We start from the raw sequence: 15,765 nt of genomic DNA, 5'->3' as shown, positions 1-15,765 counted from the left end.
GACAGACCGCAGACGCGGCACTCAGTACTTCGATTTCGAGCTCACGCACACATATGCATGTATTACTTAGGCACAGAATACATAATAGTAGCACAGACTAATAATAATATACTACGATAGTAGCTAAACGCTACAGAACGGACACTCTCCGCCTCCCGCCAAAATTAAACACTTACCTCCCCCGCACGATCAGTAAAAAATGGTCCATATTTTTCTACAGGGACGATACGTAACAAGAAGCTTATATCTAATACACTGGAGATTGCACTATGACCATTAACTTGTCACAAGAAAATATAACCTTGAATGACGTCAGTGTTGTTTTTTGTCTCTTTCTGTGGGTGACCACACTGGTTTGTATATTCAGGATTTTTCGAAATAGAAAAAACTAAAAATCATGGTCTATAAATAATAACGACATATATTTTTAACAGTATTTTTATTATAATTACTGGTCAACTTACAAGAATTATCACCTTTATATGACATATACAATTTTAATTGGTAGAAAATGATAGTTTTAAATAACGCTTGATAACTTTTGGCTACAAAGCTTGGATATTAACCGATATACATCATTAACATCCTTTGTAAATAGAGGAAAGTTGTGTTTTGCATCAGATGCTGTTTACCAAATTGTAAGTTACTCAGATCTTCTTTTTAAACGCATTGCTTCGACGGGTCAACTTCAAGCCAAAAACATCAAATAAAAACTGTTTATAGCAGTATTTTTTTTCTGGGTCGTAATCCTCAGTAATTTTACCCTTGATAGGCACATATATTTCTTTTTACTTCATTTTTTGGAAAGCTGAAATACGTAAAACAAAAAAATATTAGGATAAAAAGTATAAATTTCAATGTAAAAAAGAACAAACCACAATTTGTGAGTGCAATACCGATGTCGTGTGTTGTTTCATTACTAGTATATGTCGGAGAATTTAAATAACTCTCCATAATTAATTATAATTAGGTAGATATGTGAAATAATATTAAATAATGACTCAGTGCGCACACCTTGCGCAGTCGATGGTAGTACCGAGACTATATCATCGAGCTACTGACTCAAGGAATATAAACCATAGCATGACCCGTAAGCCCATGCATTTCATATCAATTCAATATCGACATTATGTTGTACACAATAGAGTACATTATAATAGGAAGGTATAGCCACATAACAACTACTCTGTTATGATTCTCTCACACGGCCATTCTGACAACGAGCGCGTTCTCGCGCGAACAATTCGACAAGTAACAAGTAAGTTTGCAAATTACTTACTGCGTTGTTATTTCATTTGTTGTATTCAAACTCTTTTCCCTTCACGGTTTGTAACTTTTCACACCGACTCACAAATTATTACTCATCATCGTCATCATCGGCGATATCAACAACTGCTACTGTCGCCTAAAGGCGAAGCTTTGAATGTATTGTGTGTGTTTATTATATTGTAAGTGAACAAATACTGGAACTACATGCAGCGCGGAGCCTGACATGTACTGTAGTCACATGAAGCGCAATGCTTCGCACAAAATCTGGAACTACATACAGCGCGGAGCCTCATATGTACTGGTGTGTGTGTGTGTGTGTGTATTATATTGTAAGTGTAGAGCTCTGAACAAATACTGGAACTACATGCAGCGCGGAGCCTGACATGTACTGTAGTCACATGAAGCGCAATGCTTCGCACAAAATCTGGAACTACATACAGCGCGGAGCCTCATATGTACTGTGACTACAAGGAGCTTAAAGCTACCCACAACAACTGGAACTACACGAAGCGCGCAGCTTCCAATGTACTGTGATCACAAGGAGCGCAATGCTACCCATAACATCTGGAACTACATGCAGCGCGGAGCCTGCCATGTACTGTGATCACAAGGAGCGCAAGCGCTACCCACAACTACACGAAGCGCGGAGCTTCCAATGTACAATATGACATAAACGCCTTGCTATGTCAAACACAGAGCTATTATTGAGCTATTAAATTGTGGTGTGCATGTGTGTTATGAAATTTTTGTGTAATACTTAGATTAACTATACGGAACTATGTAACAACCAAAGGAATAAATAGGTAAAAATAATAAAATAAAACAAAAATAAAATTATACGGAGTATGTATTTATTTATTAATAATACTTTATTGTACAAAACAATGTAAGGAAATCTAGTACAGGTAAAAATATTTTACACAATATGCGGCCTTATTGCTCACACACAGCAATCTCTGCCAGGCTGGAAGTAAGGAGTAACTTGTGGACTACATTTTTCTTTCATTCATTGACTCACTTTCCAACTGCGGCCTCCAGTTTGAGACTTGATTCGATACCTCTCGTTATCGCAAATTTTAGATTATTTTGCATGGACTGGAGAACTTCTCTCCTAAGTCAGTAATAAACATCGTAGAACACGCCATCAATTCGTCATCCAGTGACACTATTTACAGGAATACACAAAACCACCTTGCACCTATAACTTGATGTATACTAGGTATAATAACAACACTTTACAATTGGGGCAGAGTAACAACTAATAATTAATTTACGAAGACTGAACCTGGTTCTAAAGTCGCACTGACTTCCATATCATTTGCCACTACCGACGATATCACATTGTCACAGTCTACCTTCAGACGATTCAATAACCATAAATGACTATCAAAACAAGTAAAATAACATTGATGTTACAATCGGCTTTTCTTTCTTACTAACACAAAATCATCAACATTAAATAGAATGCGTTTTTTTTTTCAATACGAGCCTTATAGACGTGCAATTGCTCGTCCATCCTGACTTTTGTGTTATTTCTAATTTCAAATAGGTCAACTACTAAAGTGTTGACAGTCGTACTAAAACATTATTACACGGTGGACTTGCAGCCTATAGACAATTGCAATGGGCTGTCGCCTGTGCTGTGGCGTTTCTTTCATACAATACAATTCAAAGTAAGTTGAATTCTGCCAATAATTGTAGAATGCCAATATCTACGTTCATGATTTTCAGCGATAATGAAACAATGAACTTAAGAACAGACATAAACCTTTTAAAATAACCCATTAGCGCAACTCATCCCGCTTGTAATTTTGTAAAACTCGAAAGAACACTGTCAACACAAGTCTATGAGTTCGCTACCTGCAAATGACGTAGCTTGATCGGCTACTATTCCTTTCAGCGCCTTAAATAAGACAACAAAAACACAGCGCTTAACATGCTCTTTTTTTTTGTGAAGACACATTTTTAACAGGAGCAAGGTGACAATATTTACCAGTAAATGCGTCAACAATTACCAATGCGCATTTCTTAAACTCGTAAGTGCCATTCGTATCGATTGTAATGTATGAAGTGGCTCTGACATATTTTCTATCGGATGTTAAGTCGTCTGTCCAGCTCTAGAGGGCCTTTTATTACCTTTGCGATGTTAAAACGTTCAATGTACGTTCTAACGAAATTACACTAAATTTTTGCAGGATTTCCAAACTTAAATGTTTCAAATAATCATGAAATGATTGTATCAATAAACGAATGATAACACTTCATTTGCACCTAACAAAACAAGAAGTTTATATAGCAGGCATTTTTTTTATCGTATGTGACAACCTTAAACTTAAATCAATAATGTCATTTCATCGCACATGTCGCGAATCTTTACTATTTTTGCCCGAATTGAACATTATGTGGAGACAATTAGTTTCTACTAATCAAATCTACATGCGGTATTCTTGCACCCTTGCGTAGGTACCGACATCGAAATCAAAAGCTTGTATGTAAGCCCATCATCTATAAACACGAGGAGAAAATCTTTTTCTTATGTCATGATGCTTTGAGACTATTTTAATCTGTTAATATTTTAAAAATGATAACGCTTAATTGATTATACTTGAGGTCTTCTTAAACCTTTTAACTCTATTCAATAACTATGATAACAACTTTCTGTGTCAGTGATTCTTTGATTTTAATATTCGATTTTAAAGTTGATCATTACTTTCTTGTAGGAAAATTGAATCATAATAATCTATTCAACAGGAATCTGTGTGTACTTCAACAACGAGATTTGTCCGAAAATCGTTAATAAAGAAGCAGACGTCATTATTTTTTTGTTTTGTTAATTTCTCCGCAGGTGGGTGTCCGTATGCGAAATGCACCAATCCTACTTTACGTCTTTTTTATTTATTTCATACAATAGGGGCTTAGACTTAAGAAAAGCTAGGAGTAATCTCTCTACAATACCTCACGAATAAATATCTCTTATTTATCTGACGAAGCTACCGTTCGACGTTATGAAACCTTGTTGTGAATACCTATTCAATGTTGCAACAGCAACTTGCATTTATTCCAATTAAATGAAAACTCTGATCAAGTGAGACTTTCAATACTCTTCTTAAACAAAAGAATGTAACCTCTTATAATTTTGAAAACTCGAGAACATCGTTGAATATAAAAAGTAGCTATGAAGTCACATAATTTATCTAGTCCTTGGTTAACAACAAGGGCATTACAAAGCCTTATAAACGTTGAAAGAACTATAGATTGTGCTAGTGTTGTATTCACAAGTCTTATTTCCATTTCACAAAATTCGTGCTTTACTTTCAATGATGGGTCACACAGGATGAACATAATTAAAATCATTGGAATCCGCGTCTATAAATTCAATATTATTGTCCGCAAAAACAAATATTTTTTATTTTAAATTCACGAATAATTTGACTCCCATTGTTATTCATAATCAAACTACGTCCGGCTCTAGTAAAAACATCTCAACCTGTTACTTCATCCCCGAAAGTACTCGAAAGTCTACAACAACCAAAGCTCATAATATTTACATCATTAACAGTTATAGGTAATGTTGTACGGGCGAATGAATAGGTTGATACAGTGCCAATTCTTGTTACGCGAGTGTATACAAACTCTAGAGGCCTGGTCATGTTATCCATGGCTATCCTTTTACAAAGGAAAAAAAAAACAATCGGACCCGCTATCAATAAGGCACTTGAACTTAACGCCGGCAACATCTGTGACTGTAAGCAGGGTATCGTGCTGTAAACACACATTAACAGGGTATTGTTTCTTAAAGAGCGTGCCGCCCGTTGCTTAGAAAAACAAACCTCTTCTATGTGACCAAATTTATGACTATAAGTGCGTTGTTGTACTTTTTCTTAAATATTCAACGGACCTTTGTTATTCTTAATGATTAAACTAACTGATTTTGTTTCATAGGCGAGATTTACCGTCACGTTTGTAATGACATGTGAACACACAGTTATAGCAAACAATTTGCAACATGCGACGCTTTAATTGATTTGTGCCAAAATGTCTATCAAGACCCACAAAATCAATCGGCGTGTATCATAATAATTCAGATCATACCTGGTCATCTGCAATACCTTCTACCACGAATTTACTATATTCGCGTAGTTCCAGCCCGTTCGCAGCCGGTCGGTTAGCACCAACTTTGTAGTGGAGCACTCGATGTATGTTGAAACTCGATCACTTTTTTACCATACCATATCTCGAAAAAGGTATTTTCGTTACACCATTATGCTGCCGTAAACTCGCTATCATTTGGGTCGTACATCGGTATGTAAACATCATTATAGTTTACCTTCCTTAATTATGCGTTAGACCCGGAAACAAAATGTTTCGTTTCGGGAAAGTGTATCTGCCATTTCTTTTAACAGGGATGCGCACGACATGATGATTGCGAAACCCACACACAACATTGTCGTTGTCGTGCTAACATTCTCATGATTTATTGGTGGAAACTGTGGTTCTTCTCGAACCTCATTAACACTAACTATATCTTCTTGAATCTCACTAACACTATCACTCGTTTCACTCACTTGCAGATTTGCACCGTTTAACAAAGTCTTATTCGTATTGGAATCGGGGGTAATAAGTGCCGATCCCACCGCTGCTGTCGGAGAATTTAAATAACTCTCCATAATTAATTATAATTAGGTAGATATGTGAAATAATATTAAATAATGACTCAGTGCGCACACCTTGCGCAGTCGATGGTAGTACCGAGACTATATCATCGAGCTACTGACTCAAGGAATATAAACCATAGCATGACCCGTAAGCCCATGCATTTCATATCAATTCAATATCGACATTATGTTGTACACAATAGAGTACATTATAATAGGAAGGTATAGCCACATAACAACTACTCTGTTATGATTCTCTCACATATAAAAATTTTTAAAATGGTGTTCTAAATGTTCATCATAATATTGTTTAGCAATATATTATCGTCGCTATCCGTAAAAACCCATCATCATGGTTACCTTACTTGTTAAATTTGTTTGTTGAAAACTTGTTGAAAAATGATGAAAGTATTAGGAAAAGAACTTATTTAACATGATTGCTGGCTAAAATGTACCTTAAGGGCCATCGAGTTGGGCAACCAAAATTTTTTTGGAGAAAGGTCTATGCCTAAGTAACTAACCCGTAAAATCTTAACCGGCGGAGATTCATAGTTTTTTAGAAATTAATTATCAAAGTTTCATAATTTTTCATACAATTTCGAGCAACCATCTTGACATTTGTTTTTTTTGTTGCGTTTCGTTTTTGCAAGTACAATTCTTGTAAAATGTAATTTTTTTCAATGATGGAATATTATGTATTCAATATTAAGCTGCGAAAGTCCGAATCTAGCTAAAAAACGTTACGCTAAAATAAGCATTGCATTATCATAAGACTTGCCACAGAACCGAAGCTGTCAACCCCGAATTCCACGTGGTCTTGTCTGCCCTACCCCTAGAGTGTATGTAAAAAGCCGGAGGCGCGGAGGGAGAGCAGCCCTCGCCCGCCGTGACAAAGCTCGGGAGCCGTGCGGAGCGGAGCGGCTGAGGCTGGTCGCTGAAGGCGACCAACAAGCCGAAGCTGCGAAGCGGAGTACGGGCGACCGTGCTTTGTCACGCAAGGGCGGAAGGGCTGCACTTCCCGTAGCGCCGGAGCTAAGGCAGTGTCTGACACAATATAAAAATCGATTTCTGAAAAATCGATTTTTTTCAAATTTGTATTTGCAATGTAAATATAAATCCATTTTTATGTAGCCCAAGAATGGTACCATAATAAACAATCTCTGGGATCTCTTATCAGTAAAATCAGGAATTTTTTTAGTTCAGGGAATTCGATAATATTGTGAGTACATTCAGTTAATTCTAAATATTTTTTTTTTACCATAAAAGAAAAAATCGAAAGTGGATTTGAGATCCAGCACACCAATTGGGTTAGCCCGCTTTGAGTAGCAGATCTGAATCGGAGCACCCTGACTTGAGTCAAATTAGGTCACTTTGAGTAGCAGATCTGAATCAGAGCACCCCAACTTGAGTCGATTTAGGTTACATTGAGTAGCATATCCGAATCAGAGCACCCCGACTTGAGTCGAGTTAGGTCACTTCGAGTAGCAGATCCGAATCGGAGCACCCCGATCCCACGTGGTCTTGTCTGTCACACAACTAGAGTGTTTTTGTAAAGCGAGGGGGCGACGAAGCGAGTCTTCTGGCGAAGCCCACTCGTTTCCCCCTCCTTAAAAAAGTTTACATTTTCTCCCGTAACTATTAAAAAAAATGTCGAAAATTACTGTATTTTATGTTGTATTCTTATCCCCCCTCCTTTTTCCAACCCTCCCTGCCAAATCTCCTCTCCATTACCCCCTTTTTCCTATTACATTTCGTAACATAACCTCAAAAATTGTTTTGCATTTTTCTCGAAAAGGGGGGGGGTTCCGCACCTCCCACTTCACAGAGGGGGTTCCTCTCCCCCCCTCCTCACCTCCTCCCCCCCCTTTACCCCCACCCTCAACGGCCCTTAAAGTACATTTTTACCTGATTGCTTAGTAAAATGATGATAAATTTGACGATTTTTGCCATTAAAATGATTCTAAACAGGTAATTGCATGAGTATTGAGGAATATTGTAAATAACGTAAATATACACTTGCCTGTGAAATTATAGGCCAGAATTTGGTGTCCAAAAACTTCTGCAATTTTTCACAATGCAATACATTATTAATATTCGGAAAGTATTTATTAAATACGCAACAATATTAACTTAAATATTCGAAGCGACGCAATTTTTTTGACACTTATGCCATATTGTCAAAGTGAGAGTTGCTACAAGTTTATTATGGTAACTACCCATAATCAGGGAGTATCGCTTTTTAATAATTGGTTCAGATACTTATTTTATTTAGCATAAATAATAATTGTCTCATCCAACAATGCTTCTGAATGACGTTGTTGGCAATTTATCAACAAACTCATGTACAAAAACTAACCTTTTGCACAGAATATTACAGCATACATAGTAGCCTTGGGAAAACTTCCTATTAACAGTGGCAATACCAAGTTAGGTGTGAAAGTGATAAAACACAACAATTTTCTTGTTACACGTCAAATGTTCATACCGAAATCTCCAGTGTATAAGATATAAGCTTCTTGATACGTAACGAAGATTGACAACATTAATCAAATTGACATATAGTAATTTTATTATTTTGGATTTGTGATTATCGTTTTTCGTAGAAAATGGTTAGATATTGTGCTGTTTACGGATGTATTTCATCAGAAAAACGCGAATTTTTTTACGCTAGTCAAAAATGTGCCAACCATAAAGCGTTAACACACACATTTGCAGTCTCTACAGTGTGACTGTCAAAACGATAATTTTGTTTGGAGTGTCCGGGGCACAGATCTAGCACTACTAGATTCCGAACATGCGTGGCCACCTCATAGACCGGGAGATACTGACACAAAATTTCGAGTCATTTGTAACAGGATGGCGGTTCTACAGGGGTCTTAGTACGCAATGACAAAAAGAAAAACGATGGTGTGAACGCTGGTACCGGCGGCTTAGTCGCGTGGGCGTTAGTCGAACTCGTCGGAAAAATAGCGAAGTCAAACGATTTGTAACACAAAAATTTTAGAATTTACCGATAGCCCATAAAAAAGAAGTAGGCGGTAGTGTCATGCCATACTTTTCCGGTGTGACTTACAGCCCGCCATACCGACGCGAATGTGTTGATTTAAAAAAAACAATTCAACCATTTGTACCAGGCTAACTTTTGCACAGGTAACCATCGTCGTGCAGCCATTTACGAAAATCGCCATGCCATACTTTTCGGACGATTCCAAATGGTCGCCATACCGCCGAAAATCTGCAAATTTTTTTTTTCGCCGAACCATTTGTAACACCCTAATTTTTTTTTTCAACAACTCCTGAATGATTATAAATAGAAGTGTGATAATGCCATACCTGTGGGAGGTGGCTAATGTGTATAAGATTTTTTTTTATTGTATGAATTTATTCGTATTTTGAACGATTTGTAACAGTATGGCATTAATCTTTCCTATAAGTTTGAGGTTCAACAAATAAAAATACAAAATTTCAAAGATCTAGGTGGTAGAAATCTTCACTTCTATAAATAAATAATAAATTTATTTATGAAGTATGGCAGCACTTTTTCCCCCTACTAGAAGTATGGCAAATATAATAATGGTCACATTTTATCAAATACTCTCCAAAAATCCAAATGCAATACTGGTACAAAAAGTTTGGCGAAAAAAAAAATTTTTGCAGATATTCGGCGGTATGGCGACCATTTGGAATCGTCCGAAAAGTATGGTATGGTGATTTTCGTAAATGGCTACACGACGATGGTTACCTGTGCAAAAGTTAGCCTGGTACAAATGGTTGAATTGTTTTTTTTTTAATCAACACATTTGCGTCGGTATGGCGGGCTGTAAGTCACACCGGAAAAGTATGGCATGACACTACCGCCTACTTCTTTTTTATGGGCTATCGGTAAATTCTAAAATTTTTGTGTTACAAATCGTTTGACTTTCGCTATTTTTACGACGAGTTCGACTAACGCCCACGCGACTCAGCCGCCGGTACCAGTGTTCACACCATCGTTTTTCTTTTTGTCATTGCGTACTAAGACCCCTGTAGAACCGCCATCCTGTTACAAATGACTCGAAATTTTGTGTCAGTATCTCCCGGTCTATCAGTCTCAGTGCATTTTTCTCTATCTTCGAGTGTTGCCATTTTATAAACATTGCTACATTTTAGGGAAAATTTTCATTAAAAATACGTCCTCAAATTCACTCTAAAATTAATTATTTATTACAATTCAGTGTAATAAATAAATAATATTAGGTGAATTTGAGGACGTATTTTTAATGAAAATTTACCTTTGTAGTTTTTATATACATAATATACATTCGAAGACCACAAATAAAGGAATATTAAATTCAGATACAGTTTCAATGTGTTTTATTATCATAGGTTATTTTACACATGTATAAATTTCTGTGCTAAGGGCCGATTACAAATACCTATTGGAACATAAAAATCAAGTAGGTACAAAATCTACATAGTCCGATGTCGAATGTTTTTTTTTTGGGCTTATGAAATTTAGTATTAATTTAGGAAAAGTTGCGTAATTGGCTTGAATATCGTTTCCTTGAGTTTCAGAAAATCTTTATTTCCGTTTTCAATGCTGCGGAGAACTTCTGTTTCTTCCATATTTATAAGCATTTAACAAGCAATTTCTTAAGACGATTAGCTGATATCTGTTTTTGCTTCTGCAACTGAAAAAATAAATTTTAGAATATAAATTTTTTTTTGTGTTAATACCAATATATTGGTATCAAAGTATAACATTAATATACATATAAAGCAAATAATTAGAAATAAAAATACTTCAATATATTAAATTTGAAACTATGGCATCAAAACAACTCTGCAATGGCAAATAAAATGGAATTAATGCTTAATTTACTCCGGTTATAATTTTTTATCCATTATTAAGTATGTATTACCAAATAACTTGTTATTTTTATTAATTAAGATGAATTTTTTAGTACAAACCAGTTTTCGAGTTTTAGCACCTGGGGACACATTTTAATCATTTGATTTCTGTCTATTCCTTTTAACTCCTCTATAGCTCGTTGATGGTATTGGAATTTGGATCATCATTTTGTGTTGCCGATACTGACTGCACAGATTCAAACTAAAAAAATATAAATTCTTAGATTTATATTTTACTTTTATTTTACTAGAGAGTTAATGTAAAAAGCAATTTAATATGTAACAAAGTTTAATAAACGCATATGAAAATAATCTATCTTAGGGTTATAGGGAAATCTAACAATGGAATTTGATTGTGATTTAAAATCAACTTCTTAAAATGTAGATAAGTAATTACATTCATGAATCCCATACATTTTGTATTCATAGCAGATTTTCGAAGTGACGTTCTCATTGTGCAATACAATGAGGAGTTTTTACAGTTTCTCAATGAACTTCCCTTCAAATTTGCCAAGTAATTAAAGCAGAAAACCAAAAATGAAAGACAAAGCTAAAATCTTTCATATTAAATGTACATGGGATATTCATATCTCATACTAAATGTATGGGAGGGTTTAAACTTTAAAGTTAATTTTTTAGATATTTCTCGTTTTATTTTTAAAAATGTATTATATCCATTTAATTCATTAGGTTAAGTACTATCGATATCAGTTTAAAGTTTTTTGATATCTATAATAGTTACGGAATAATCGCCTGTGCACACTTAACGATTACACCCTGTATAGGTAATCAGCCAAGAGATCCTCAGATTGCTTGTTTTAAAATTAAAGGATTAATTAAAACACAAAATACCCATCACATATTTATTACAATATAAAAAAATAACAAAAAAAGTCTTGCAAACATAATAGAAAATCATAGAAAAGACCAGTAACAAAAATTTTGAGACATTTCCACAATGACAGAATAAGCCTCGCATTTCTTTATTTTAATTTTAATTAAAAATATTATTTATTCGGTCATTGTGAAAAATGTCCGTAGGTAATTATAAAAATGCGGAATTTTACAATTTGTGTGAAAAAATAATGCATTTAGCTTGGGTGACAATAGGTTATTTATGAAAACAAAATATATTTTGATAAATTTACATATTAAATATTAATTTAAATTAAATATTATTTTTTAGTCATAGCCAAATATATGAAAATTATTCAGTTTCAAATATAATTGTTCCCTTTCGTAAACATACACAATGAAACCTTTAGAATAACAAAAAATCAGTAGTTGGCATTTAATTTTTAATGTTAATTTTATAGATGTCTGCAAATTATTTTTTCTTTAAGTATAAATGCCTTGTAGCGAACGCCGGAATGTGATATTTGAGAAAAACTGTGCGCAAATCAGCTACGAGTGTTTTTAACTAAAAAAAATCCATACGGAGCAGTTAAATTTTGCCATTTATCTTCTTTGTCAAAATTAAATTTTCTGTATGGATAATGAAATGTAAAAACAGATAAAAAATACAAGATTTTAGCCAAATATTGCCTTTTTGGACACAGCTATAATTTTAGATTCGCGTGTGCAGATTGACAAACTTACAAAACAGTTTGTTTTTCGCGAAATAAATAAACTAAAAATTAAAATATATAATACAATAAAATAATACTTGGACACACTACACACATCCACACACTATCACGCCTTATTCAGAGACTAGGTTGTATATATCTTTTAATTTCTACAGTATTGCATTGAAACCTTAATAATTCCATCTTTCATCACAATATTTAAAAAGAAAAAACGTATAGAGAATTCTTAATAAATCACTTATTTAAAAAAAAATATCGATTTTTTAATACTTAAATCACTAAATAAATCAAGAATCAAATTATTAAATATTATTGACTATTTTACAAATAACAAAAAATAGTTCATTTTTACATAATTTTGTCATAAAAATAATATCTTTAAAGTACATACATATACAAGAATTATGTGTTTCGATGTTGATATCAATCAAATATTGCCAGTTTTTCAATATCAGTATAATTTTATAATTTAATTTTGCAAAAATATGACAATTTTCAGAAGATAGATAGAGTAGGAAAGACATAGTAAACGGTGGGAAATAAATACATATAGAAAGAAAGAAAGAAACAAAATCGGTTTGAAGTCGGTTAAAAATAAAACATTAATATTGTACAAGGGGGAAGATGGCACATCTAGGTTAAAAGAAATTTCGTTTTTTTTTTAAATAAATTTCCCTACATTTCACTAAAAAATAATTTCTTCCACTAATCTACGCGATATGGCAACACTCAGGTATACACGATTCATTAAAAAAATATCTCTAATTTTGTAGGAAATTTTAAAAAATATACGTGAGATTCGATAATGAATTCGAAAAAATAAATTTTGTATATGGAAAAATACTTTTAGAATTTTGAAATGAGGAATGTACATATTTAAAAATAATTTAAAATCACATCTACATGGGATTTTAACTACTTAATATAGCACTAAATGAACAACTATTCACTATATACTGTACTTGAAAAATAAAAAACTTACATTATCAGAATAAAGCTAAAATCCATATATTATGCGCCTCCATTGATTTCCTACACACATTTGCTTCTAAACATTGAAAAATTCTTTCATCCAACTTTTAACAAAAAAACACGCTTATTTTTAATAAAAATACCCACATAATCCGATTTTCAGCGCAAGCTATATAAGCGCCAAAATTATCATTTATTTATTGCAGTATATTTTCTATTTGAAGTAGAAAAAACTAGACTCAACGGTAAAAAATTGTCCGAAGCAAAACTCTGCTAGTAAGTTGTTCAAAATCTATTGAAGCGTTTTTCCCAGAGATTTCTTGTAATTTTCTATTAATTTTACTGCTATTTATCGCTTAAATCGTCAAAATGTTTCACTTCATCTGGAATGGCGTTCGGTTCGACGGGAACCTTTTCCAAGAGCTCCTCGAGATTCTTCACGTAGTTCAACTTGCGGAAGAATTTTGAACTGTAATGAGATAGGGTCAGGGTTTATTTTTGAACGTTATTTTTGGGTATGGATGGTTGTTTTAACTGATTATTTTATATAGATATTATAGAGCTAGATGAGCGTAGTAAAACTAATTGAGTTTATAAATTTATTGGATTGAACCAGATAAAATTTAATACAAACAGAACAGTGTAATACAAAAAATGTAGTAAAACAATTTTCAAAATCAATTCAGTAGAATTCAGTAGATTATTATTAGATAGAGACGATAACAACCTCCTTTGGGAGGTTTTCAGTTACTTTTCTTTAATAAAATTATATAAAATATAGATTTTTTCTTGAACAAACTTAATGACAAAATATTAGACTATCCCACTATGCCTATAAAAATCTATGTTTAATTGAGAAATGATACTAAAAAAATGAAAAAAATAAAAATAAATGATACTTACCTAACAAACGGTTTGGTGATGACGACGAAACACTTCAGCCAGAAGGTGGGGTGCACTAAGTAGAGCTCTTTAAGACTTTTCCGAAGCCTACAAAGAGAAAAACAAAATGAATTAAAAATCATAGGCTAGTTTTTTTTTATTTTTGTGAAATGAATCTTATACTCACCTGAGTAATGAAAGGTTTTGCAAAGACAATAACAAACTACATATAAACTTTTTAATATCTGTCATTAATTATGTTTAAACAACAAGTATACTAGTATTAAAGAGTTTAGTAGTGCTAAATTTAAAAATTATGTAAAAACGTAGTAGTTTAGAGAGCCTATTACAGCATTAAGGAATATATGGAAGATAAAAACCCATGGAGGGTTGTCGCGTAAAAACCACAGGACAGTTCTTTGGCATATTATGATAATATACAGTTACATATATTTTAATAAAATTAAATTGTAATACTGACATGATTAAAAAGAGCAACTATGGAGTTTCTTGCCGGTTCTTCTCCATAGATACTGCTTTCCGCATCGGTGGTAAATGTTAAAAATATGTATTGACGTTTCAAAAGTGCTTCTCGAAGAAGTCTAATTGAATAGATAAATGTTTTTGAGTTTGAGTTTAAAGTTACGAAAGGGTTAGATAGAAGCTTCCGAAGCTTACCATTTTCCTTCGACCCGCACTATAGTGCCTTGCAACGTCTCTTATTAAGCCAGATTTAGGAAGAATCATCTTTCTAATACTATGGCTAACTTCTTAACTCTATCTCTCCTCCCCCTCCCTACCCCCGTCCATATTTTTACATGCTACATATTGTTCTATCATAATATACATATATTGAAAACTAATAAATAAACAAAGATTATTATTCCACTCACCGTCGTTCAATAAGCATGTAATACTCGTGCAACCACGAAAAACTCGGCATTCTCCGTCTACCCGCACTGCCGTGCAAATACACGAGTCGGTACTCGTCTGTGACCAGACGTTCCAGACTCCAGATCACGTATCTGGTTTTGGAAATTAGTCACTGTTACACAATCTTATAATATTATAAATGCGAAAGTTTGTGAGGATGTGTATGTGTGTGATTGTTACTCTTTCACGCAAATACTACTGAACCGATTACAATGAAAATTGAAATTTAACACACATATGGAGGTTAACTTGGATTAACACATAGGATAGGTTTTATCCCGGAAATCCCACGGGAACGGGAACTATGCGGTTTTTCTTTGAAATTATTTTTTAATTTGAATTAAAATTTTAAATTTCATTTGTTTAAAAGATTGTCATTTATTTTGTTTTGAAATAAAAATGTCACCGTCATCTGTTTGAATCTGCTATTTGATTGAATGACTAGCGAATTCATCAGCATTCAGCGACATCTATACTTCAAAACCAAATCGATGCTTTGATATATGCAAATGATATTTTTTAAATAGAAAAAAAAAACCCGCCTACAACTAGAAATAACAGCGGTCCTAAGTGTG

At 33.7% G+C, this 15,765-nt stretch overlaps 1 protein-coding gene across 1 annotated transcript in view; it reads right to left on the bottom strand.

The window, feature by feature from the left end:
• Positions 1 to 12,937: 12,937 nt before the first annotated feature.
• The window catches only part of LOC149491052 (uncharacterized), a 35,075-nt gene continuing 32,247 nt past the window's right edge, over positions 12,938 to 15,765 (bottom strand). Inside the window, exons 13-15 of the mRNA XM_089696118.1 lie at positions 15,151 to 15,282; positions 14,279 to 14,365; positions 12,938 to 13,844 (exon numbers count right to left, since the gene is read on the bottom strand). Of these exons, the coding sequence (XP_089552244.1) occupies positions 13,721 to 13,844; positions 14,279 to 14,365; positions 15,151 to 15,282 (343 nt within the window). The 3' untranslated portion in view covers positions 12,938 to 13,720. The remainder of the gene's footprint in view (positions 13,845 to 14,278; positions 14,366 to 15,150; positions 15,283 to 15,765) is intronic.

Source organism: Colias philodice, chromosome 1, assembly GCF_061535455.1.
Source record: "Colias philodice isolate Cphi_HAF_F1 chromosome 1, ilColPhil1 Martin Lab GWU primary, whole genome shotgun sequence".
Taxonomy (NCBI): domain Eukaryota; kingdom Metazoa; phylum Arthropoda; class Insecta; order Lepidoptera; family Pieridae; genus Colias; species Colias philodice.
This window is presented reverse-complemented; position numbering and strand designations above follow the sequence as displayed.